We start from the raw sequence: 23,941 nt of genomic DNA, 5'->3' as shown, positions 1-23,941 counted from the left end.
TTTCTCTACGTGAAGATCTCGCAAGGTGCGCGAAGTCGCTCGCGCATCGAAAATCGATACGGTACTAGATGGAACTACGAAACAAGCGCGATAATGCAACGGGATGCGGGATTATATGTGATGATGATGACAACCCGACGCGATCTCGAGAACAAGCGATTTGATGAAATAAACAGAGACTTATAAAAGCCATGTGCAACTAGCACGTAAAATCACGTCATGGCTTCCCGGACGCACGTGCGGCGTGTCAGGATGTTGTACAAGACGATCTTGAGGTTACATCGCGGTTTACCGGCCGAGATTCAATCTCTAGGTGATAATTACGTTCGTGACGAGTTTAGAAGACACAAAAAGTGCGTCGAGAGCGAAGCGATAACTTTTCTCCACGAATGGACTGTAAGTAGGGGGGGGGGGGAGATTAGGTTAGGTTGACGCGAGTTTCTACATATTAGTCGACGTAACTCGCGAGGCACACAATAATTAATCGATTTCGCAGGATTACGCGGTCTGTCTTGCCGAACAGCTTGGGTTAAGGGGTCCTCATACGGCGAAACAGCTCGGCAAATATTTAAAGGAGAAGGATCTCGAGAAATTGCGAGACGAGCAAGTGTGCCAATTGTACGAATTGATGATCGCGGCAACGGGAGGAAAGACAGAAGATAATACAAACGAGAAAACGTAGCATATTGTTTACATTGTTTCATTTATCTAATAATTCGATAGTACTTAAGAATCTCTTAAGGAATTGTACGTTGCGAATAAAGATGTAATTTATCGTTGAAAAGTCAGTTATAATAAAGTTTCGATTATTACTTAATTCCTGGCACATGTATTTCGTATGTATTATATGATGAGATGTAACGTAACATATGCAATGTGATTGTTTTCGATGTCTTATCTACTGACGACGTATATTTAACGATATTTAACATGGTTGGAAAAAAAATCAAGTGAATTATTCGTTAGCAGAGTAGCAAGTTCCCATTACGACGATAATTGAATATCCACGTTTATTTTATCGTAAAAAAATACCAAAGATGGCAGCTTGGCGGTATGCGGCAAGTTTAATATTAATTGCGCGTCATGGACAAAAGTACAGGAGCCCTGTGTCGTCTTCGGTTGTAAGTGCATAAACTAGCAGTATTACTGCTATATTATCAAGATATTATTTACATCTTATTAGTCAGTAAATAAATAATAGACTCATAATCTTTCCGAAAAATGCTTAATTAATCGATTGTTATCAACTTATTAATGTTGAGAGTTATCAACACACTGTTGGTTTAATAATCAAATGGAATGGATCTATGTGTGTCAAACAGACTTTGTTTAACAGCAAGTATGCTTTCAGCAAAACTACAATATGTTGTGCCTAAAACGTCATCAAAAGTCGAGTTTCATGCCAGGGTCATATGTTTTTCCTGGAGGTAATATTGATCCAGTTGACTCTGATCTCAAGTGGTACGAGCTCTTTGCTTCCTTTGGTTTCGACAATGATAGTTTTACATCTCTGACTCCAAAAACTACGGTTCGACCACAGATCTTTAAAGCACAACAGAACGAACTACTCAGGGATATTTCGCTGCGTATCACAGCTATTCGCGAGACTTTTGAGGAGTGCGGAGTGCTGATATGCAAGCAAAGAGGCGAAGAACCTTCCGTTGAGGCCCAATATTTGTCAGGTAAGTTCGCAGGTTAATTTGCAACAACATTAATAAATTAACGCATAATTTTCAGTTCCTAAAGAGGAGTTGCAAACATGGCAGAAAAAAATCCACAACAATGCTTCAGAATTTCTAACATTTTGTAAAAAGTTTGATTGTTATCCTGACTTGTGGGCATTGCACGAATGGAACAACTGGTTAACGCCTACATATCTTGAGAAACGTTACAACACAGTCTTTTATCTGGCTTGTGTACAATCAACCCCTGATACTGAGTACGATGTTACCGAGATAGAGGATCTAATAGTGAGACATTTTACGATCATTTTCACTAACACTATCCTCCGTGAGAATTAACCGCTAGAAATCGCTATTTAGTGGGAGACGCCAGAGAATATTTGGTCTACAACAGATATCATATTGCCACCACCTCAACAGTACGAAATTACCAAGTTCGCTACATTTAGAGATATAGATCATATACTAGATTATGCTGTACAACGTGGTAAAGTGGGTGTGCAATGTTATTTACCGGTATGTAAACACAGAGGGCTATTGTAAAAATATCTGTTGCTATATTGTCTGCGCAATAATTTCAGGTGCGTGTGAATCTAAAGGATGGCTTTGTGCATGTCCTACCTGGAGACACGATGTATCCGAAGAAAATTGATCCAAACTGTAGACTGATAATCGATAAATCGAATATTAGCATGGATGAATTTAGAGAGATGACACCACTGAAAAATAGAATCGAATTTCTCGATGTACGAATGACAATACTACACATTGATGATGTACAAATTACAGATGGCCGTATATCACCGAAACCTGGAGAACCTCAAATAAAACATAAGTACTAGCATTGTCCTACTATTATTATTCCGGGACTTCAAACAGCTAGGATGTAAGCTTAGTTTTTGATACAGCGATTTTTAAGGATTGAAAACAGTACAACGTAAGAGTCAATAAAGAAGATTTCAACATTTTTATTCAATGTTCTTTTATCAAAATCTCTAAATGATATATTACTCGGTTATTGATAATTTATATGCACACTGTGAGAAATTTAATATTTATAGATATACTTGATATTTTCCATTTCGAAACATGTATATATTTTCAATAAAAATATTGAATCAATTGTGCGTTAAATTGGACCTTTTAAATGATTTTTCTCTATCGAAAATCTGTATCATTAGTATCATTTTACAAAAGCGCAGGAAAATTGCGCGAATCACTATCCGAATCCATTCGGATTTTATATCATAGGTCGTCCAAAAGTTCATCATCAGATATTTTTGTAGCCAATGAGCCGTACAGCATCTGAAGATGAACCTTGACACAACATGTGGTCCAATCAACATTGAGCTATAATGGCTTCTACTCACAGGATGCGGCAACACTTGCCGCGCGGTAGCCAATAAACTTTTAGCTCTTACCGAAAAACGGCGTGTTGATTGGCTATCGCGCGAATTTCCGGCAAGCGTTGCCGCGTCTTATGGGCAGAAGCCATAAGAGTGAATCGCAGCCTATGAATACCGGTCATAGTGACGTGGTAGAACAGAGCACATGTGAACGGCATCAAATATGTCGTGCGACGGTAGCGCCGCCCCGGGGCAGTTTGAGGAAAATTGGCGTCTCTACTGGCGAATCGATATTCCACTCAAATATTGACTCCGCAATTGTGTGTGCCGTGTCGAGCGAGCGAACGAGCGAGCGAGCGAGCGCGCGCGAGAGAGAGTAGGTCCGTCCGTCTGTGCAGTTAGGCGGCGATGCTCCTTTAAAAAGCGAGTGCTCCCTGAGTGCGCGTGCGAGTGAGACACCGCGGAGTGTCGAGTGCGACAAACGGACGCGTAAGGTGCGTAAGTCGCGCGCCTCCAATAGGTAGGTGACGGTTATTCCGACGAGAAGATCAACAAAGACAACGACGGGCAACGGAAGAACGATACGCAGCGGAGCAAATATGCTGCCAGCGACGACGAGCGTGCTACTCTGCGGCCTGGCCCTGTGTGTTGGCCTCTCCCACGCGAGTATTCTCGAGTCGACACCGCCGTCGAGTTTCTTCGCCAACGATCATGGAGGTGATAATTTCCTCTCTCTCTCTCTCTCTCCTGTCGCGCACCGTGCCCTACATTCGTTTGCGCGTCCGTTTACCTGGCTGCGGCCGCCGCCGCGACCGCCGCCACCATCACCGCTGATCGTATATATATATATATATATATATATTGCTGATCACATATACTGCCGACGATTGTCGTTGCATATGCTTGCATTTTTCTTTCTTTCGGAAATAATATCTCTGTGGCGCGATCGCTATGCGTGCTCGCAGGTGCGACCATCGCGTCTGTTGCACCTGCGAGCTGCCGAAACTGTTATGGCGCTATCATTGGACGTGTGCGCGCGTGTGTGTGTGGGGCCTGTCTCTCGCGTATATACGATGATACGGCGGTACGATGGAGCGTGTTGCACTGCGCCCACCCGCGGTCGATATGCCGCCGCGCGAAACGGGCGAGGAAAGAAAGAGACACGGCTGTTAACCCCCGTTACCGCACGATTTTTCCCCTTTTTTCTTCACCGAGAAATTTGAAAAGCGAGAAATGGGCACTGAAATTTCGGAGGAATGCAAAGGATGCCGTAAACACATTTGGTTGTTGATATCGAGTCCCCTTCTCTGACAGATTTTACGAAGCCTTTGTATGACGTAACGAAGGAGGTGTCACACTGTTGGAATCGTTCACTTTGTGCTCTTTTCCAATTTCATTCCGTTTGAATGAAAAATTGATTAATATCTTACATGTACGCGCGCGCGCGCGTTATATTTGAAATGAAGTTTGAAATAATCGATTTTACGTAAAATTTTATGCACATTGCGGAATGGCCGATTCGCTTAATATTGCATTGTTGCCGAAAGTTATTTGTGCATTTGGCGGACGTAAAATAGGTAAAATGTTTAGATATGCTCCGGTTACATGTATGTTGACGCATAATCGAAACAGGTGTGCGTGTGTATGTGAAAGTAATGACATTGCCTTTATCGCATAGCTCTTTTTTCGCGGCGCGACTACTAGATTGTTGTTTTCTTCGCAGTCTCTTACTCGTCTGTTACGGACAAAAAGATGAATAACGTTAGAACGTTGTCGAATGCGACACATGCACGGTGATTGATAGAAATAATACTATTAATATGTGGATAAAAGAACGATCGATCGTTACAGTATAATTATTATATAGCGTATACTTTGCATAACGACAAATTTCTTTAAAGAATATTTGGCTACAGCGCGGTCGCTGAATGAAACGTGTCACATGTAGCATTTTTGTACGGTCCCCCCAACAATCGTGATTACGATCGTTCATCGAAAGACACGGTATTAGTCACGCTGTTCGGAATAACAAACTAAGTGTGAATCACGTACGAAAAAGGGAGTCGAGGTAAAATTAGACGATTTCGGGCAAAGCCGGACGAAAGTAAAGCGCGCGATGTGAATCTAATATTCTTGTCGTGTCGAGAGAGAGAGAGAGAGAGAGAGGGGGGATCGAGTTACGCGTTAAAAATATTTGGGCGCGTAGGGCCGATCGTTAATTATCTCTGATCACTCGTGTCGCTAAGATTAGAGGGTTTCGTTACCCACGGTATAATAATATCGTGATTCACAATACCTCGAATACTTTCCCCCGATAACTTGCGTTCTGTATGACGCATTTGCATGTCGTGATAATTGAATGCATCATAACGTCAGTTCTGATATTCCGACGCGATAATGCCCCTCCCCTTCGTACGTCAAAGTACATTTCGTGTAGGTGAACGGTTAATTAATTACTGCGATAATGTGGAGATAATTATCAGCTGCTGAAATATTACATGTTCCGAATGTTTTGTCAACCGAGTGATATCTGAGTTGTAGCGCATAAGTATCCGTCAACTTTCGTTATTAGCGATGAATATCTTGTTCGGCGGACTAGAGTACAACGCAGGGGATTGATGTAATACATTGAACATATTTGGCACCTTTCCGCGAGACGGTGACGAGCGTTGGTAGTCTTTACCGCGAGTTGTCGATTCGCGCTAACGAATAGTCGATCGCATAACAGGGGAGGAGGACATTCGCCAGGTATCATTTGTTGTACGTTATCCTTTACATCAAAATCATTGTTGATACTATATCATTATAATACGTACTTTCTCGTGCGATAGAGAGAGAGAGAGAGAGAGAGAAAGAGAGAGAAAAATACGCGAAGAATTACATAATTGGAATATAATAATTGCAACCATAACTCTCGTTAATGTGATTATATTTCGTAGACTTTTTACGAAACAAAATGCCAACTTTGACATGCCTCCAACGTCGCATTTAACGGTCATGTAATTGCGAGATAATCGAAAAGCACACTATGCATACGTTTCATAATTGACTTTTGTTACGACCGAAAGTTTGTTCTGTCATAAGTAATTACTCTGAACCTGTTTAAAATATATGCGTTATCTCCAACAAATTATGATACAATCGCGAAAATATAGAAATCTGATGCAATCGATTTTACTTAGCGAACTTCGTCAAAGCAAATGTTTACGTTCGAAATTCGTGTTTACTTAAAAACAACAAAATTCATTCGTTAGGTAAAGTCTATTCGAAATCGGCGACATAATCTGTATTCCACGAATATAATAATCTTGATGGCTCTAGTTATCATATTGTACTATCGTATGAAGAGTTTACACGGGCAAATTTGTATATTGATGGTTGCCTACTGGTTCAAAATGGCAACGTTTTTAGTAATTAACAGCGTGTGATTACGAGCCGCGAACGGGGACGCTTCTCGATACGCTAGAGTTGTTTTTGAACGTTTTTCTCATTATCCGTATGTGGAAGAAGCTGACAACGAGTCAATGACTTGTTTCACTTAACCCATTTCTATATTTGAAGTTTTTCTCAACTTAAACCGACCCCAAAAACCGTGAATTGAACGCACGTCGAATATATTCTCCAGCGCTTAATTAAAAAGTTTGCTTGTTACGCGGTGCTTGATTTCACCAGCCCTTCCGCGAAAGATCCGATGACGTTTCGCGAAATCTATTTTTCCATGTCTCGTTCAAATTGGATAGAAAAAAATATATACATATAATGTTTGCAACAAGTATAGCCCTTATAAATATACATAACGATGTAAACGTTTCTCTCTTACCAGCAATGTGAAACAAGTATTGCGGCGGAACTCTGTAGCATAGTGCGGCCGGGCATATATTGCGCCGTTATGTAAATTCGCGCACTCGACGGACGGTGATATCGGTCGCGAGTAACGCCGCGATTTCAGCCCCCGTATTTAACTACGATCCGCCGCATTCATTCGAGAAGGATTCGTTCACATGGAGGAAAACTGGTAACGTCGACGACTGCATTCTCGAGGGCGTTCTTCACGGAGATAGCGAAAGCGGAAATTGTTTTCCTTTCCGTGACCAACCGAGAAACGTCGCGATTGATCGCACGTGTGTGTTCGCAGCTCCACGGTTGGATTTGGAGAGCCTCGAGAGCGGATATCACGGTCTGGTCAAGGAGAACGAAACTCTGGTCGAAGTCACACCGCAAATTCGAGCTTTGGGCACCAAGGTTTGCTCTTTCCGCATCGCCAATAAGCATCATGGCGAGGCACCATTCGAGATCGTCCTTAAGGAGAAGGGGATGGCCGAGCTGCGGGCGTTTCGAGTCCTGAATTGCGAAAAACGACGCAATTATAAGTTTGACATCGCTGCGGTCGGCTGCAACGGAGCGCAATCTGAAAAGTACGTCCTCTTGTGTGTGGTTCCGCGTGAATTTTTACGCGGCACACACCACCACTATAGCTGTAACAACGGCCTGAACGTCACTTGCAGTGTGTGCGCGCGCACTCGCTCGCTCGCTCGCGTTTATCCGAGGAAACTCTCGGAGATTAAGTAAACGTAACAAAAGTAGAGCGGAATGGGCGATACGATAGAACTATATCCAAGTTTATAATTGTCGCTCGCGACTGCATGAAAAAAAAAAAAAACTTGCCTATCGCACGATGCTGTGCACTCGGATAAGCTAACTTGATATTTACACTTCTAGCTCGTCGGACGCGACTTCCTTCTCTTCCCTCTCCTTTATTCCTCTCTTAACGCAACGTAGTCTTTTTCCTATTGTTTTTTTGGACAACGGGAAGGAAAGTTCCGTCGAGAGGTGTTTGGATAACAGATATAGCGCGCGCGCACGCACATATACGTTGCGTTGGGATCGCATACATTTTTCATATATAGATAAAATTGCGCGATTAAGGTATATGATTTTTTAGTCGCGAATGATAGTAATGAGTCGTCGTGCCGTTTGTAGATATTTAATGTCGAGTTTAATCAATTTTGTATGTGCGAGAAAATAATGGCGCGAATGTTTTCGACGAAGCGAGCGAACTCATTGAAAGTTATTTCATCTTACCTCACGTTTATTCACACTCTGTAACGAATTATCTCGCGGATGTGGGTCATCGTGTCGCGCACGCGGTACAATGCCAATTTTTCTGGCCGGGTTGTCGCATCGCATATACGTATACGACGTGTATCGACTAAATGAGGAAATAACTCTCCCGAGTGCGCAAATTTTCTCATTACCAGCTTGCGCTCAGACTTTCCGACGTCGAAAAGCGATAACGACAGCAGAGACCGTCCATTCGATCATTTCGTTACGAAATAAACAATTCTCCGTACGCGTTATACACGAAAGCTAACAAAATATTACAAGTAGCAGGAACGCGCTAGGTGTAAAGAGATGGAAAGAGACTTTTTGTCGGAATAACATTTGTCCGAATGCAATATATGAGCGTGCGACGATCGCATCCAAACGCCTGGGATCTCTTCACCTCCCGAATCACCGCCAACGAACAAATCAATAGCGAAGAAATGCGTGATACACATGTGTTGATGTTTTTACACAAAAAGATCTTTCTCGCGAATCTTTCATATATAACAATTCCACGATGTAATTTTTCTTGAACGATAACTATAGAGATACGTCGTATTACGATATTGGTCGACGGATAATCAAACATTGCGCGGTCAAATAGTGTTCTCTCGCTGATAATGCACGTCGACTTGTAATTAGGATATCAACGTGTGTTTATTCTTCTGATAGAAAGTTTCGTCCATCGACGATTATTTATCATTACATGCCTATTTGGCGGATTTTCGACGCACTGATTCGTCTAAAATTTCCAACGTAAATAGATTTCAAGTGGACCGTTGTTTGCGCGTGTTTTCGGTAACGAGTAGAAATTCAATCCTTTTCACTCGTACGATCTCTGCGGTATCGTTTTATTGACTTTTCCGTTATATGCCACATATTAAATTTCCGATACCGCTCCAAAGCTGCCATACAAATATTTTATATTAAGTATATCGACAGTATTCGCTCCGCGTGATTCTTTTAAATTTACCTCACACATATATGAAATAATACATTTCTTTGTTATGTCAGCGCGGAAGTACTAAAATTCACGATTACACCACCCGGCGTCGTTCATTATCACGCTTTTTACATTTATAATAACTGATGTAAAGTTTCATCAAAACCTCTTAAATTCATTGCAAAGATAAGAGTGCATGAGAGTTATTCAACATTACTTACGCGACTCGTGCGTGACTTGTCAAAGTGACTGTACAAATGACGTTACACATGTCAGAGAGAATGTCATTTGAAGCAAAGGACGAACATTTTCGATCCTTTCCGGAAGAAGAGAAATAACACAGCGAGCAAGTTTTTTTTTTTCTTACATGTCAGATGGCCGTTTTACGCGATATTGAAAAAAAAATTTTGCAAGGTCTCTCCGTCCGAGCTTATTTATTGTTAAGGTGAGCGAGTGTTTTCTAATAGAATGGCAGCGGTGATACGAAGGAATTCGAAGGACTCGGCGCGCATATCCACACGCTCCTCCGCGCAATTGATACACACACACACACACACACAAACTCAAATTTCATTCCAGCGCAACGGTTCATATTACCGTGGTCGACGTCAACGAGTACGCGCCGCAGTTCCTCCAGCCAGCGTATGTCAGCACGGTGGACGAGGGACGTCTCTACGAAGAGGTTGTCCGCGTCGAAGCCTCCGACCGGGATTGCACACCGAAATTCGGCGACGTCTGCAAGTATGAGATCCTTACCGCCGACCAGCCGTTCATCATCGACAACGAGGGCGCCATTCGGAACACCGAGCCCCTGGATTATGAGCGATCGCACAACTACATTCTTAGCGTGGTCGCGTACGATTGCGGCATGAAGCAATCCGCGCCGGCGATGGTGACGGTCAAGGTGAACCGTGTGTGCGCTCCCGGATGGCGAGGCATTCCCGAGAGAGTCGACTACGCCGCCGGCGTTGGTTCGCAGCCTTTGCTACCATCGGCACGACTCGATCTCTGCGATGCGCCCTGTATTCTGCGCAACGTGCGCGCCACGCTGACCCTTGTTACCGATCACATCGGCAAAGGTTGCGATCGCGACACGTACGGCGTTCGCAGTCAGCGCAAATTGTGCGGCGCGTCGCGAGACAGCGTGGATTTGCTACCTACACCCGGACCTACAACGTCCTGGACGGCGTCCCTGTCCAGAGACGAGGGTAGAGAGGCCGATGAGATCTTCGAATTTGACGGCGTCGACTCGGCCGCGATCGTGCCGAATGACGTGCTGGAGCATAGCCTGGCGCAGAAATTCACCATCGGCGTCTGGGTGAAGCATCGGCCGCGTCCGCGACAGGATCCGCATGTCAAGGAGCATATACTCTGCGCCGCCGATGATCACAGTAAGTTTCTTACGATTTCCTTTGCGCGACACGTCGCATATAACGTGGTTGCAGAGACTGCTCAATACCTAGGAGAGAAAGAAAGAGAGAGAGAGAGAGAGAGACGCTTTCGATAAGTTTCGACGTTCAAACATTGGACGATATTGTTAGCGGGGAATACATTGCGCCGTTGAAAGTGCGCGCGCTCAGGCGTTATGATATACACGTTCGCTCGGGAGGTATTATCGTCAAGTTTCGAACAAAGCGGCTTAATCCTTCCACGGAATGAATTTTGGCAAGAAATCAGGTCGCGCTTATACGGCTCGCTCTCGCAGAGTTATACATCCCACCGGTCTAAAATCTTTCCGTTCTCAACGACGATGCGGGTGAGTCTCTTTCTTTTTTTTCGCTCCCTCCTGCTCTCCACATTTATCGTAGGAATGACATTCGTCTATTAGACGTCGAAGAAGATGCAACTAATAACGTCACGTTTCAATTACAGAGATGAATAGACACCACTACGCCTTGTTCATAAGGAACTGCAGATTGATTCTGCTCCTGCGACGCGACTTCTCCGAAGGCGACCCCAACATTTTCCGCGCGGCCGAGTGGCGTTGGAAACTCGGTCAGGTGTGCGATGACAAATGGCATCACTACGCGATCCAGGTTGACTTTCCGCATGTCAGTTTATACGTCGACGGCGAGGAGTGGCGCGCTGACGAGAAGAACCCCGAGGTTATCGACGATTGGCCTCTGCACCCGGCCAAGGGTGTCAACACTACCCTGGTGGTCGGTGCATGTTGGCAGGGCTCCGAGAACAAGACTAAACACCATTTCCGCGGCTACCTTGCCGGCCTCTCCGTCCTAGTCGGTCGCAACGAGAAGCCGGAAGTGTTGTCGTGCCTGCGACGTTGCCAAGAGGGTATTCACGTGCCGCCTATGGACCTGCTGCAACCAGGAACCCAACTGCTGACCAACTCTGACCTGACCGAAGTGCGTATCGACGGTGACAATCGTACCAACGTCGAGACCCTGTTGCGTCGCATCGGCTACTCCAATTCTCGGCGATTCCCGACACCTGGCCGTCGCAATTTCCGTCTCGACACTACGATCGTCTGCGAGGGTAGCGAGAGCACGCCTCTGCCGGTACCGACCGTACAGTCATACGTCACCGTATTGCCACCTCCTCGGCCGGGTATCACCGTCAACGGTACCGGCTACGTCGCCAGAGAGTACGCCGATTTCCGGCTGGGTGTTCGCGTGTTCCCGGACGCGCGCGTCACCGCTGGTTCGGCCGCCAGACTGGACGCCTGCGCCGTTAGCGTTTATCCGAGCCTCAATCCCGATCACGAGAGCCTGGGATTACCCGGCGACGCCTTGCTAGCCTTCCACGATATCTCCGCTCGCGTCGACCGCGACGGCGTCGTCCTTTCGGGCGCGGATTCGCCTTACAATTATCAGCAGCTCATTCGCCTCATCATGTACACGAATCGCAAACCGGCTTACTATCTCGATCGCGTTTTCAAGCTGACCTGTTCCGAGTTGAGCGGCCGTTTCGCCAGCAACGAGTACGTGCAAACGTTGGCTGTGATTCATCCCAAGGAGAAGACTACTGTTCCGCCGCACACAACGCCCGAAGGAGAACAACCGCCCATTGCGAGAATCGTCGAGCCGGCGCCGGGTCACGCGCAGCTCTCGCCGCATCACGCCGATCTGACGGACGAGTACGCTACCACCGCGCTTCGCGAGGGCGGCAAGACCATCGGCGGCGGTGCCGGCCGCAGCCACGCCGTAACCATCGTCGTCGCCGCCTGCATGGGCTTCCTGCTGCTGATGGGAGTGGTGGGTGCTGCGCGGGTTCGCGGAGCGGCTAAACGACGACGATCCGCCGGTGATGAGCTCGCCGCTGAAACGGAGATGGCGTGGGACGACTCGGCCCTCGCCATCACCGTGAACCCGATGGACAGGCTGACGGCCGACCAGCATCATCAGAGTCGAGAGAGAGACGAGGACGTCGACGACTCTGGCAGTTCCGACTCCGAGGACGGCTCGTTCAGAGACGACGACCTCGACAGTTCCGACTGCGAAAATGATTGCGAACTCAGCAATGGCCGGCACCGTCGCCACAATTCGCCGCACGATTTGGAATGGGATCATCGCGATGTTTAAGTTGCTTTTGATCCTCGCGTTGCTGCATTCGCCCCTCTTTCTTGACGTGGCGTTGAGAGGAGTACTGGCTCGTGCTGCTTCTTCTTTTTGCAAAATTTATCCATACGACCGATCATCTCATCGGCGAACGTGATTCCGTTTCGAACGATCCCGCGGAAAGCGGTCCGCGAGCGTCCGCGAAAACTCAAATCTGTCGCGCGCATCTCGACTATCGTGCTGGATTGACGTCATTAAGAGAGAGAGAGAGAGAGAGAGAGAGAGAGAGAGAGAGAGAGAGATTAGAAAATTTACAGCGTTCTCGAATCTTGATAGAGTAATAAAATTTTAAGCTGCTCCGAACACTGCTCGCTCGATCGCCTTCTCGATTCTCTCAACAACTATTTCGTTTACTGCGTGAGAAAGAGAAAGAGCGAGAGAGAGAGAGAGAGAGAGAGAGAGAGAGAGAGGGAAAGCGTGCGTTATTATATTTACATCCGTTCCCTCATCTGTAGATGTACGATGTCGGTACACAACGATCGAGTAACAACAACGGCATTCAGTTAGTACTCGTCTTGAGCGCCGCCAGAAGAGCCTGTAACACAGAGTGCGGGATGCTTTATCGAATAGTTGCAATCTTTCTACCTACGAATACGTCGCGTTGATGTTTAGTAGAATCGGATATACGCAAGGGATACTTAAGCTTCGCCGGGAAGTGCTTCTCGCCGGAGATATCTATTTACGGTAGTTGTTAATTTATACTTTTGACACACACACACATACACACACACGCACGCACGCACACACACACACAACACACACACACACACACACCACTAGTAGTATAATAGGAAACTCTCTTTTTCTTTCTCCCTTCTCTTATTTTTTTCTTTTTATACTTTTAACTATTTATCCGCCTTTCTATCGCTATTCTATAATTAACGCTATTTTGATCGAAATGCTACTACGACTATTATTCACCACTTTATCGCAATAATAATTAGTTTTACGTTTTATTGTTAAGTAGGATGGTAAAACGTAGTTTTAAATACGACACGAATCAATCTCTTCCTTGTTTTCGATTGAACTTTTACCCACACACATTTGATTTCATAAATATATTCTGTCGCAATAATCGTGTCTTTCGTATGAAAAACACTCGAGCCAATACATACCCCGGCGTTGACCAGTGCCGGCAGAACGCGCGCGTAGCGTGTCAAATACATCGAGTCGCGAAAGCTATTGTCGCGAATCTGGAGATTTAAGACACTAGCTCATATTTCCAATTTTGTTTTTTACTCGGATCGTTTTATGCACAATGTTCCTTCACGATGAATCTGCAGAAAATAAAAGGATAGCAGGATGATGTGGACATTGCTACGTCGCATCATCGCTTACGATAGCGCTTCATCGTTGAAACAGTAATATAGCACCGGTGTAGCGTTATATCCGTATATATGTGTGCGTGCGTGCATGCGTGCGATGCAATCGGCCGCTATCAGCGGTCGTTAATAAGCTCTTACTGAAAATGAAATATTTGACAAAGGAGCATTTCTTTTTTCCAACAATTCGGCATGCGAAACATGAACGATGGGGATATTTGTCGTCGATTCTCCACAAATATTTGCGCAGATTAACGATAGGTATCGCGCATATTACGCGGTTATATGTGCGCGCTACACATGTGCTCTACGTACGCATATATACAATATCGTCCATTCGTTATTTCGTGGTGAGAGTCTCGAGTAGTGGCGATTATTATATTCTAAGTATATGCCCAATATGTGCGCAGTGGATGGATCGCGCGCTTCTCCTCTGTTTCCCCCTGTATGTAAATCGCTCTTTTCACGGAGAAACTGATTTTTACGTGCCTTTTAAGCTGTAGTATGTTGCATTCCCGTCACTCGTATGCATATATTTTAATAGCGAATTTCTCACAGGCTGCGGTTTTCGTCGTTTCCCGTTAACCTCGACATCGAGCTAAACAGGCTCTGTATCGTTATTAGAAACTTTTTGCAATAGCGTACTGCAAACGAAACATACGGTGATGTCTGTTGAATGACAATCTATTTCGAAGCATCGTTTACGCCGTTTGATACGTTGCGCGCGCTCTCTATTGCAAAAAGTTCAATTCAAGACATGTATCATAGATATCAACCGTTAGCAGCTTTAGAAGTTGAGAATCGATCGGGCAATGTCGCGGGATACACGAAAGCTGTCACGCGAGCCTGCTCGACAATGCCTGTCGATGCCTAGCTTCGTCGTCGGAAAAGCGCTCGTCACATACGTGCAATGATCCCTTAGGAGGGTGTCATTCACGCTCACTCATTCTCTCTCCCTTCATCCCTTCTTTCCTCCCTCCCTTCCTTCCTCTTTCACTCACTCTCTCTCGTGAAATGGTGACACGACAACTGCGCGCATTCGCTGTCACTCGCCGCGAAGTAATGAACGGATCCTCGTGTGTGTGCGTGTATGCGTGCGTGCGTGTGGATGTGTGTGTGTGTGTGTGCGCGCGTGTCTGACTGCCTGCCTGCTGTATGTCTGCTGCTGTATGTCCTGCGTATCTAGAATTATACCGAATCCGACCGTTTATTCGGCGGAGGCACTTTAGTACCGAGAGCTCTTGCGTACGGATATCTATAATATTCATAGGAAACTATAAATTTATTTTTTCAATGAGCATATCATATCATTTTTATAAGGTGTCTGTCGGAAACGGAAACTTTTCGTCAACGATGACCATCGTATGACCATCCGTGCTCTCTCGCGAAACTACTTGCGCCACAGTGGGCAAAATTTTTCCCACATCGATTCTCGAGAAATGATTTCCTTATTATTTTCCTTCAATTACTTTCGTTCGAAAGAAAACCGTTGTAACGATATACATACTTTTTATCTATTTCTCCGACCCGCGTGAAAAAACAAACGCTTTGATCGTCCGCGAAGAATCACACAGAGGTTGACAACACTATATATAACCTTGTAAGGAAAAGGCACACATAGAGGGAGGCGATCATTCGTTCGACACCATCATATAATACATCAATATACACTTGATATCGCTTGCTTTTGTACCATTTTTCTCTGTAGCGTTTTCTCCGACGCTAAATTTATATTGCAAAGCAAATCTTGTATTTAAATCTTGTAATCTCGTATTTTATAAGCGTCGTGCAGCACAGCAGAGTGAAGGTAGTAGATCGATCAATCAAGAGAATGACTTGAATGAGGCGTGAAATTCGGTAGTAGTTGGATCGAACGAAGGATCTGGCCAGTGTGTCTAAATTAGCTTACGTCGATGTACACACGCGTTTGTACGCTTATTCTTCGAGTATAAGCATTCGCGCGTGAGCACACACGAGGTGATGAATCGTGCAATTCGTGAGATATGTGAGTATTTGTTGGATCGTTGCCTGATATCGTGACGTTTAATGATATATGCGACATTGTGACGTATCTACTTACCTACCCATCTTTTTTTGTAAGTACCCAACGCGATGTCGGATGTTGAACAAAAAGGGGTTGGGAGAGCGCGCTAAAGTTGAGCACATTAAGATAGCGCAACGGATCTCGTAGAAAACAACTCGACTACTAGAAGATCCCAATTGATCAACAATTGATAGCCATCAACAATTGATAGCCATCTCTTTCGTTTTCACGCTTATTTTGATATCAGAAAATTATTCGGTCGCGAGTAAACGATATCATGGTTTGGAATTGAAAATATCTCGATGAAACGTGTCAACATGTTTAAATGATGTAAAATAAGGAGAGTGTTCTCTTGACGCGAATATTTCTTCGCTATCGTATCGTGACACAGAAATTGTGAAAAAATCTCTGTCGACCGATAATTGAGAAATAATAAGACGTAATCGGGTGGCACTTGTTCTAAAGAGGTACTTAATTACTAATTAATGGGAAAGGAAAGAACTATGCAAACCAACTAGATGATACTATAATATATAATATATATATNACACACACACACACACACACACACACACACACACACACACACACACACACACACACACACATACATACAAAATATGAGCTGTTTGCAAGTGATATAAGGGAAAAGAAGGAAGAGAGAGAGAAAAAGGACAGTATGAATTTGTAATGTACTATTGTATTTTGTAGGCAGCTAGCGTGTACGTATATATATGCACAGGTACCCTCGTGTATGTATGTTACGTATATAAATATATATATTTCTCTTCCTCACCCTCGTCTCACTTACATGCGCGCGCGCGCGCGCGCGAACCACACACACACACACACACACACACCATTTGCCTAACGGTCAGAGAAATATTTTAAATTTGATGAAGAACGCTAGAGCTCGCGGAAATGTGTCGTAAGTTAAATAGTATAACACGCAAATTAAAATTTTTAAATTTTTGCAAAAAGGCATCGTCTGCTCGACGACTATTACACGCCCGTTATCAATGCGTATAGATTTTCACATTATATACACGTGCTCATACACACAGAACATGCGCGTGTACACACACACACACACACACATTCTTACGCATTCGACGACAGCAAACCGTGCGTGCGTAATTGCGTGCGTGTGTAATTTGAGAAATTGTAACGCTTCATGAAGCAAACGCTCGTAGCATTCGCTCGATTGCCTTTTTAACGGGCCGAATTAGTAGAAATGTAGAAAATCAATATTCATTCTTCGAAATTCGACAAATATATATATCTTGTTGTGAAAGCACGATACTTGGTAATGTCATAAAGTTGAGTTAATCGGTTGTATCGATAAATTTCTATAACGATAGAATTTGTTAACGTAACTCAGCGTATCGATCGATTTATTTATACGAATATCATAGTGAAATTCAAAGATTGAATGCTTAAAGCATGGTAAGGATGAAAAAAAGATTACCCAGTATATATAACGTAAGGTATAACATTATACACAATATAGAAGAATGTAACACACACACACACAAGGTACCACGTTCGAACGAGTTTTACGAGCGTTCATTGCATAGGGTGTCGTTATTATTTCCAATTACATGTGCATTGCCCTAATAAAAAAACAATTGCATGCGTGATTCTGGCGAAAAGGCGAGCGGTAAATTGCACGGCGAATGAAATATTCAACTACTGATTAGCGCTAGGCCGTAATGAAATAATATATTACGTGCCGACTAAATTCCCTCCCGATTGATTGTGTGTTAACTAATAAGATTAAGTAACAATATAGTACAGTTAAGGAATCAAATTATTATGGATAAATAACAAAAAAAAAGACATATTGTACTATCTGTATGCTAAGCACACACACGTTTCAAGCCCAATGACTCGAACGAGTCTGAAATTTAACGTGACACACTGAGTTACTCGGCGCGTCTGCACCGCGACGCACAGAAATGTCAAATTACCTTGTTACTCTGCAAACTGAAAGATTGTTCAACAAAACTGAAATATTAGCAATAGTATGATAATTATACACACGTACACAATACAAGATCACGCGCGGCCGCATATACACGCTGCACAGGCTAGGAAAATGAAATATTATCTATAACATCTACGACATTATAAGTAACATTAAGACGTCAACTGTATTTGTTTAATAAAGATGTACATTGGAGATTCGAGCAAATCGACCATTCAGATTTAGCCGACGAGTCGTTCAGTCTCGATGATTATGTTATATATAATCATATCATAGAGGTGATTGGCGCCAGTTGTGCGCGCGATATTTTGTGCGTTGTATAACTGGCTCGTTGGTTGAGAATGTGCGGTCGGTGAATTATTATTATTCTCTTTCCTTATATCAGTCTCCGTTTTGTAAATCATGTCAAGTGAAAGTGGGATACATAGATCAGAAAGTATCAGAGTAACTTACAGAGAAGTGTATTTTTATTTTCTTTTTGATATATATTAAATAGAAATAATATTTGCACATATACATACAGCGCGCGAGAAATTGCGGGGCTATACATCATGCTTATGTTGCAAAGTCTGTAATCAGACTGATGGAAATTTTTTCTATAATTCCTACCTCGACAGTTATTTACAAACAGTGGTGCGTTTGCAAAAACGCGATACATATGGAATTGCGATTAGGCTATTATGAGAGAAATTAGACTCGCGATATATTCTCCTCTCTCTATATATGCGATACGTCGAAACAGTATACATACATACATACATATATATATATAACAGTATATATATATATATATATATATATCTAGTCAAAGGATTACATTGTGTATACAGAGAGAGAAGACCCTCTAAAAGTCCTAAAAGAAACGGTTGTAACATCAAAGTTACGCAGACGTTTGTAAATTGCGTAACACTTACGAACATTGTAATTGTTCATGTGTACATTAATAGAGAATTGATTAATTCGATTCGATCGAATCGATTAATATTTTCTATCGTTCCTTATATGATAGCGTTCGCAATGGAAAATGTTACAATAATACTCCTGTCCCGTCGATGAATCGCACACTCTCATTGGCATAATATTATCTCTATCGTGTGATGTATTATCTTTTATACAACGAGTCATACCTTCATCCATCCATCTTATCGAACAAAGTATATAACATGAATGGAAAAATGGAAGGTGAAAAGGTTCCTTCCTTTATAATAAACATAAATATTTTCACATGTTTCATTCTCTCTCTCTCTCTCTCTTTCTCTCTGTCATATTTTCATAATAAATATTAAAATAGTAATAACACAAAAGATTGGATGATATGGTCGTTTTGAATATTCAGATTACAGCGATCTTTCTGTGTGACGATATTCATCTTGAGGCGCCACCCAGCATCCAAGAGTATAGTATTACGAATTATACTCTCGAGTGCACTCGGGTGGGAACGCAGAACTTTGTGTGAAATATCACATTGGTTGTTAAATATTCTCCTTGTGCATATGCCGTATACGTTGACGATTCTCACGTTGTTTTAGTCGTGTTGTGAAAATTCCCATATCTTCTCGCATCAAAAAGATGATGTAACTTATACTTTAACATATCCGACAAATCGTATCATCTCAAACACATTATCGCTCAGCAATACTTGTTACAGCACAGCGCACCCTTCGTCTCAGTATCAGCAAACAATAATCGTTGTCTCGCCATTGTTAGGGGAAAACAATTTTATATTTTCTGCACTCCAATGTAATAACGCTCCTTGACAAACGACGCTCCATACATAAGGAATGAAGAATTCTTCCGGTTGTTCTTCTTCCACATATTTGAACTTTAATTCTGGAAATTTCTATGCAACAGAAAAAAAGCATATACGGCAGTATTAATGTCATCGCACTGTTGATTTTTCATGATTCAGGGCAAATGAACGATTTTTACATACTCTCAAGCGATCTCGTGGCCACTCCAAAGTTCCTTGCTGTATAGTGGCTAATACCTGACTAACGCCGAGTTGCGATTGATCCTTTTGCTCCAATTTATAAGAGAAGAAGTTTATTACCTAAAAATCATTTCACGCGTCAATCAAAATTGCGACACGTTACGGAAGTGTCGTCCGCATCGGATCGAACGCAACTTACAGAATCGATATTTTGCACGATATCTTGAAAAGCGGAATGCGTCCTGAATGGTTGAAAGACGTCTTTCTTGTACAGAAGGGTATAAATTAAATTAGGATTATGCGCGAGTCTATGGGTTAGACAGCTGTTGATAATTTCCAACACCATCCGTAAGACTTCTTCTAATATGGTCAGGTCTTGAATCTGGAATGTTTCACACAATGACTACGTGTGTATGCATATATATGTGCACGCGCGCGCGTTGCATCGAAATTGCGATGATTTCATGTATAATTACCAAATCTGTGTTTGCGACAGCTCCATTAACAGTTACAACGGTGCTGCTGCTGTCGGTGGAAATTGCCGGCTGCGTTCGAATTTTTGCTTCTAATCGCGCATGCTTCTTAGCAAGCGTTTCAAACAGACTCAGCAATCTTTGACTGACATAAGGGTGCAGCGACGTGAATTGGGCAGACATGTTCGCCAAGGCTGCTAGACAGTTTGTATGGAGATATTTGTCCTGATAAGAAAAAAAAAAAAAGAGAAAGAAATAATTTCAAATTTTATTCGGTATGTGTTTCTAAATTAACATACGCATTACATATACCACATTATATATAACCGGTGTGCTACTTACTCTCATTTTAAACATGTTATACTGTATTGTGCGAATAACGACGAGGATCAAGAGACCACCTAGTGATATTTCACTTATAGATCTCTCGGTGTACCATGTGACACCCTTGAGCATCTTAAGGCAAAAAGCAAAACGGAAAATTATTCACTATAATGTTGGAACGTGCGACCGAATAGTCACGAGACCCCCACAATTTCACTTACAATTTCATGTATCCGTTTGTTGAATGTTTCATCTTCGCTTAAAATCAGGAGGATGATAAGAGACATGTAAATATGATGCGATGTGTTATTTGGAGCATGGTACAGAATTTGCAATATCGGCGTTACCTGAATATGTGAATGAAACGTAATGTTAATGCGAGACACTCGCAAATATACGATATTCGTACAATCAATCGTAAAAAAAGAACTCGGCGATTACCCACCAATAATTGTATGTCGGGTCTTCTCATTATGTCCTGTTTCACACTTGAGTTTCTATGTAACAGCATATAGAGTAAGAGCGTGACTTCGTCCGTATTTGGTATCTTACAAATAGTATTGTACATTTTATTCAGATTAAACTTGAAGGCATCAGCTCTTTTCGTTTGCGTCATATTATAATCTTCTGTGGAAACAGAGAAACACTCGTTATTACCCATATAGCAAAGATGTCCTAAAAACGTCCTGAATACGTTTTTACGTGTTAAAGACGTTCACAAAACGTCTCTCGGATAAAATGTATGGGCATTAAACGATAAATTGTAAGCTACGTCTCGACGTTTCTGCGAGAATATTTCTCTCTTTCTGAAAACGATCCGCATCTGAAAACTAATTAATCAGCATGATACTCGCCTTGCATATCTATAAAAGAAAAAAGTGCGTTTCTGTATGGATTTTCCATAGAAGTACAATGATTCGTCAGAACCAATAGTAACAGCAAGGATTGACTAGCGAGCGGAGTTTCTGTATCCCGCTTCTTCTCTTCGTCCTCGGTAGCGCCATTATGTGCAATCTGTATATTCTTCGAACCACTGCCCATACCCATTCTTATGACGTTCCACAAACCAGCTGAAAACCAGTGAGATTTATGCGTTAACGCCTTAAAAGAGACTCGCGTCTTATTGTCGCATTTACCAGCAATACTGAATACAATGCCACCACCGGGTTGTTGCGTCAGCAATCCCGGAGGAGCGTGTTCTTGTTGAATGAAATTGTGCAACAATGTGCACACCACAGCTGGTGCATGTTGACTGCAGGTACTCGAATGCGCATGCATTGCTATCCTATATACAGCGCTATATTCGGCTGCAGTTTGGGAAAATAGCTGCACCGAGAGTAACACGAGTAAACAATTAATTGCTTCCAAGTGAACGATGTACGTAAATTCACTGTAAAAGCAAACGTACATACATATGTCACATGTCATAGGATATAAATATGTATGGTATGTCACTCACCATAAAGGTACATCCGTAATGAGTTCTATCAAAGTTTCGAAAAATTCTTCCAGTCTATCGGAAGACATCATCGATTGTTCATTCATTGTAACATTTTGTGGCGCTTCGATATGGATCAGCATTTGTTCTTCACCGACTGTCTCGACTAAATACTTTAAAATGCATCGTACAGCAAATAATACGTTGTACGTTTGCCACGCCGATATTATACTGGAGAGAAAAAGACAATTGATGTACAGTCAAAAATACACTATAAACTGAGGTGCACAATAAAAGACTATGTTTCTAATATATATATATATATATATACATAAATATACACACATATATATATATGTGTTTAATCATATGACTACAACTTGTTATGATAAAACAGCTAAAACTTACTTTTGATTATGAACAGGAGCAAGCAAATCATTAATGCGCATAAGAGCAAACTGAATCAAAATACCAAAGTTGCCAGTAGTCAAATTATTAACGAGTAACTGCTGACATGATATATCCAAACGAGAGTCAAGTTCTATTTGATCATTCCTGGTGATAGGTGGACGCATATTATAAGACAGAAATGTCTCCCAAAATGGATCAGTTAAGAGTATGCGCTGCTTTCCACAAAATTTCTCCAAGTGCACATTTTTGGAGAGTTCTTCATAGCGACTCGGTGTTGTACCCATTGCCTTTCCTTATTAATTTCCTGAAACAAATGATCCATATTTAGTGACTGTTATTCTTACAAGAAAAAGTTAATTTGGTAATTCTGCCAACAGCAATGCGTAGATACAAATAATTGTTTTTGCGCTAAGAGTTTAGTCAAACACAAGAATGAACGAAAATATGAGAATAATAGTGACGTTTTTTATGGGTAATTATTAATTAATTACTGATTATTCATTGTGACATAAATGTTTCTTAATATGCGCTCTTGTTATTACGACTATAAGACATCATTAAACGTTTTGACGGAACAAACTCATAACCAACAACCTAACCTCAGCGTGTCATTCGAGTATCGAGTGCGTTTCACCGAGAAAAAAGTCGGGGTTATTTCAGCAGCGTTCGTATATGCAGCTTACTACTATTTGAGGGATCGACGCATTAAAACGCTGAAACAATAAGCACTTACAAAATTACAGACACTGGTTAATAGATTGGTTCATCACTCATAGAAGGAAAAGGTTCCACACTGGCACAATTTGTATCGATACAATCTATGAAGACGATTCGAGTCAAATCGTCGATTAGCGCCCGTCGGTAAATCAATTTTTCAACATCGACTGCGATATCGAAGAATTTCGCTTAAAGCCAGCGGCACACGATGCTTGTTTTCGTGTTGGATTGCTTGCTTGTGTTACGTCCCGGCTAGTGGCGGCTGCAGGGAGTTATAGCAGAGTTTGAACTGCGGCACGGGATTGGATCGTTTTTTTCGAATTAAATGAATCTAGTAATTCTCCCCGTAGAAGCACGCGACCAGCTGTTTCACGATGGATCACTAAAGCGTAAAGCCCTTATCAGACTATGGNGATTGAGATTGAATTGAAATTTGACTAATCAGTGTAGAATTCACCAAATTTCACTAAACTTGAGTTAACTTTACACTGATTGGCTAAATTCAATTTAATCTCAATCCCCACTCCGTAGTCTGATACAGGCTTATGGGTGGTAAAAGTAATTGAAAAAAATCTCTCACACAGCGTCTGTAACAAATAAGCAAGCTCGCGAAATGTCAACATGAGAGAGCGAATTGCGAAACTGC

General features: G+C 42.6%; 4 protein-coding genes across 7 annotated transcripts; 3 read left to right on the top strand and 1 right to left on the bottom strand.

Annotated features, from left to right (window-relative positions):
- The first annotated feature begins 15 nt into the window (after window positions 1-15).
- LOC106752368 (succinate dehydrogenase assembly factor 3, mitochondrial) lies at window positions 16-817 on the top strand. Its single transcript, XM_014634027.1, has 2 exons — window positions 16-396; window positions 497-817. The coding sequence occupies exons 1-2, from the start codon at window positions 220-222 to the stop codon at window positions 680-682; spliced, it is 363 nt and encodes a 120-aa protein (XP_014489513.1). The 5' UTR covers window positions 16-219; the 3' UTR covers window positions 683-817.
- On the top strand, window positions 527-2,745 carry LOC106752366 (nucleoside diphosphate-linked moiety X motif 19, mitochondrial). Of its 2 annotated transcripts, none has more exons than XM_014634025.1 (6): window positions 527-618; window positions 967-1,121; window positions 1,352-1,682; window positions 1,738-1,970; window positions 2,043-2,198; window positions 2,264-2,745. In XM_014634025.1, exons 2-6 carry the CDS (start codon window positions 1,038-1,040, stop codon window positions 2,522-2,524), a joined length of 1,065 nt encoding a protein of 354 aa, XP_014489511.1. In that variant the 5' UTR covers window positions 527-618; window positions 967-1,037; the 3' UTR covers window positions 2,525-2,745. The 2 variants fall into 2 exon arrangements, with proteins under 2 accessions (XP_014489511.1, XP_014489510.1); XM_014634024.1 differs by having other exon boundaries at window positions 529-618; window positions 970-1,121.
- A 580-nt stretch (window positions 2,746-3,325) lies between these two features.
- LOC106752323 (calsyntenin-1) lies at window positions 3,326-18,197 on the top strand. Its single transcript, XM_014633940.1, has 4 exons — window positions 3,326-3,745; window positions 7,164-7,443; window positions 9,654-10,465; window positions 10,947-18,197. Exons 1-4 carry the CDS (start codon window positions 3,628-3,630, stop codon window positions 12,611-12,613), a joined length of 2,877 nt encoding a protein of 958 aa, XP_014489426.1. The 5' UTR covers window positions 3,326-3,627; the 3' UTR covers window positions 12,614-18,197.
- On the bottom strand, window positions 15,724-23,608 carry LOC106752324 (dymeclin). Of its 3 annotated transcripts, none has more exons than XM_014633942.1 (12): window positions 23,312-23,608; window positions 22,576-22,882; window positions 22,189-22,398; window positions 21,866-22,119; window positions 21,584-21,799; window positions 21,175-21,356; window positions 20,951-21,076; window positions 20,748-20,861; window positions 20,409-20,630; window positions 20,132-20,314; window positions 19,936-20,052; window positions 19,675-19,842 (listed from the first exon to the last, which is right to left on the bottom strand). In XM_014633942.1, the coding sequence occupies exons 2-12, from the start codon at window positions 22,860-22,862 to the stop codon at window positions 19,675-19,677; spliced, it is 2,079 nt and encodes a 692-aa protein (XP_014489428.1). In that variant the 5' UTR covers window positions 22,863-22,882; window positions 23,312-23,608. The 3 variants fall into 3 exon arrangements, with proteins under 3 accessions (XP_014489430.1, XP_014489428.1, XP_014489429.1); XM_014633943.1 differs by lacking the exon at window positions 23,312-23,608 and adding an exon at window positions 23,178-23,294; XM_014633944.1 differs by lacking the exon at window positions 23,312-23,608 and having other exon boundaries at window positions 15,724-19,842; window positions 22,576-22,862.
- Between the last annotated feature and the right edge of the window lie 333 nt (window positions 23,609-23,941).

This window comes from Dinoponera quadriceps, unplaced genomic scaffold (assembly GCF_001313825.1).
Source record: "Dinoponera quadriceps isolate SergipeBrazil2010 unplaced genomic scaffold, ASM131382v1 scaffold248, whole genome shotgun sequence".
Taxonomy (NCBI): Eukaryota; Metazoa; Arthropoda; class Insecta; order Hymenoptera; family Formicidae; genus Dinoponera; species Dinoponera quadriceps.
Note: the sequence above shows the minus strand (reverse complement) of the source record. Positions and strands in the feature narration are given on the sequence as shown.

Excerpts from the sequence above, each read along its gene's own strand:
- LOC106752323 (XM_014633940.1), top strand. The coding sequence starts at position 3,628 with ATGCTGCCAGCGACGACGAGCGTGCTACTCTGCGGCCTGGCCCTGTGT. Across the intron at positions 3,746-7,163 it reads CTTCGCCAACGATCATGGAG|CTCCACGGTTGGATTTGGAG; the intron begins GTGATAATTTCC and ends GTGTGTTCGCAG. Across the intron at positions 7,444-9,653 it reads AACGGAGCGCAATCTGAAAA|CGCAACGGTTCATATTACCG; the intron begins GTACGTCCTCTT and ends ATTTCATTCCAG.
- LOC106752368 (XM_014634027.1), top strand. The coding sequence starts at position 220 with ATGGCTTCCCGGACGCACGTGCGGCGTGTCAGGATGTTGTACAAGACG. Across the intron at positions 397-496 it reads CTTTTCTCCACGAATGGACT|GATTACGCGGTCTGTCTTGC; the intron begins GTAAGTAGGGGG and ends TCGATTTCGCAG.
- LOC106752366 (XM_014634025.1), top strand. The coding sequence starts at position 1,038 with ATGGCAGCTTGGCGGTATGCGGCAAGTTTAATATTAATTGCGCGTCAT. Across the intron at positions 1,683-1,737 it reads TGAGGCCCAATATTTGTCAG|TTCCTAAAGAGGAGTTGCAA; the intron begins GTAAGTTCGCAG and ends CATAATTTTCAG. Across the intron at positions 2,199-2,263 it reads GTGTGCAATGTTATTTACCG|GTGCGTGTGAATCTAAAGGA; the intron begins GTATGTAAACAC and ends CAATAATTTCAG.
- LOC106752324 (XM_014633942.1), bottom strand. The coding sequence starts at position 22,862 with ATGGGTACAACACCGAGTCGCTATGAAGAACTCTCCAAAAATGTGCAC. Across the intron at positions 21,357-21,583 it reads TTCTTTTATAGATATGCAAG|AAGATTATAATATGACGCAA; the intron begins GCGAGTATCATG and ends CTGTTTCCACAG. Across the intron at positions 20,631-20,747 it reads ATAACATGTTTAAAATGAGA|GACAAATATCTCCATACAAA; the intron begins GTAAGTAGCACA and ends TTTTCTTATCAG.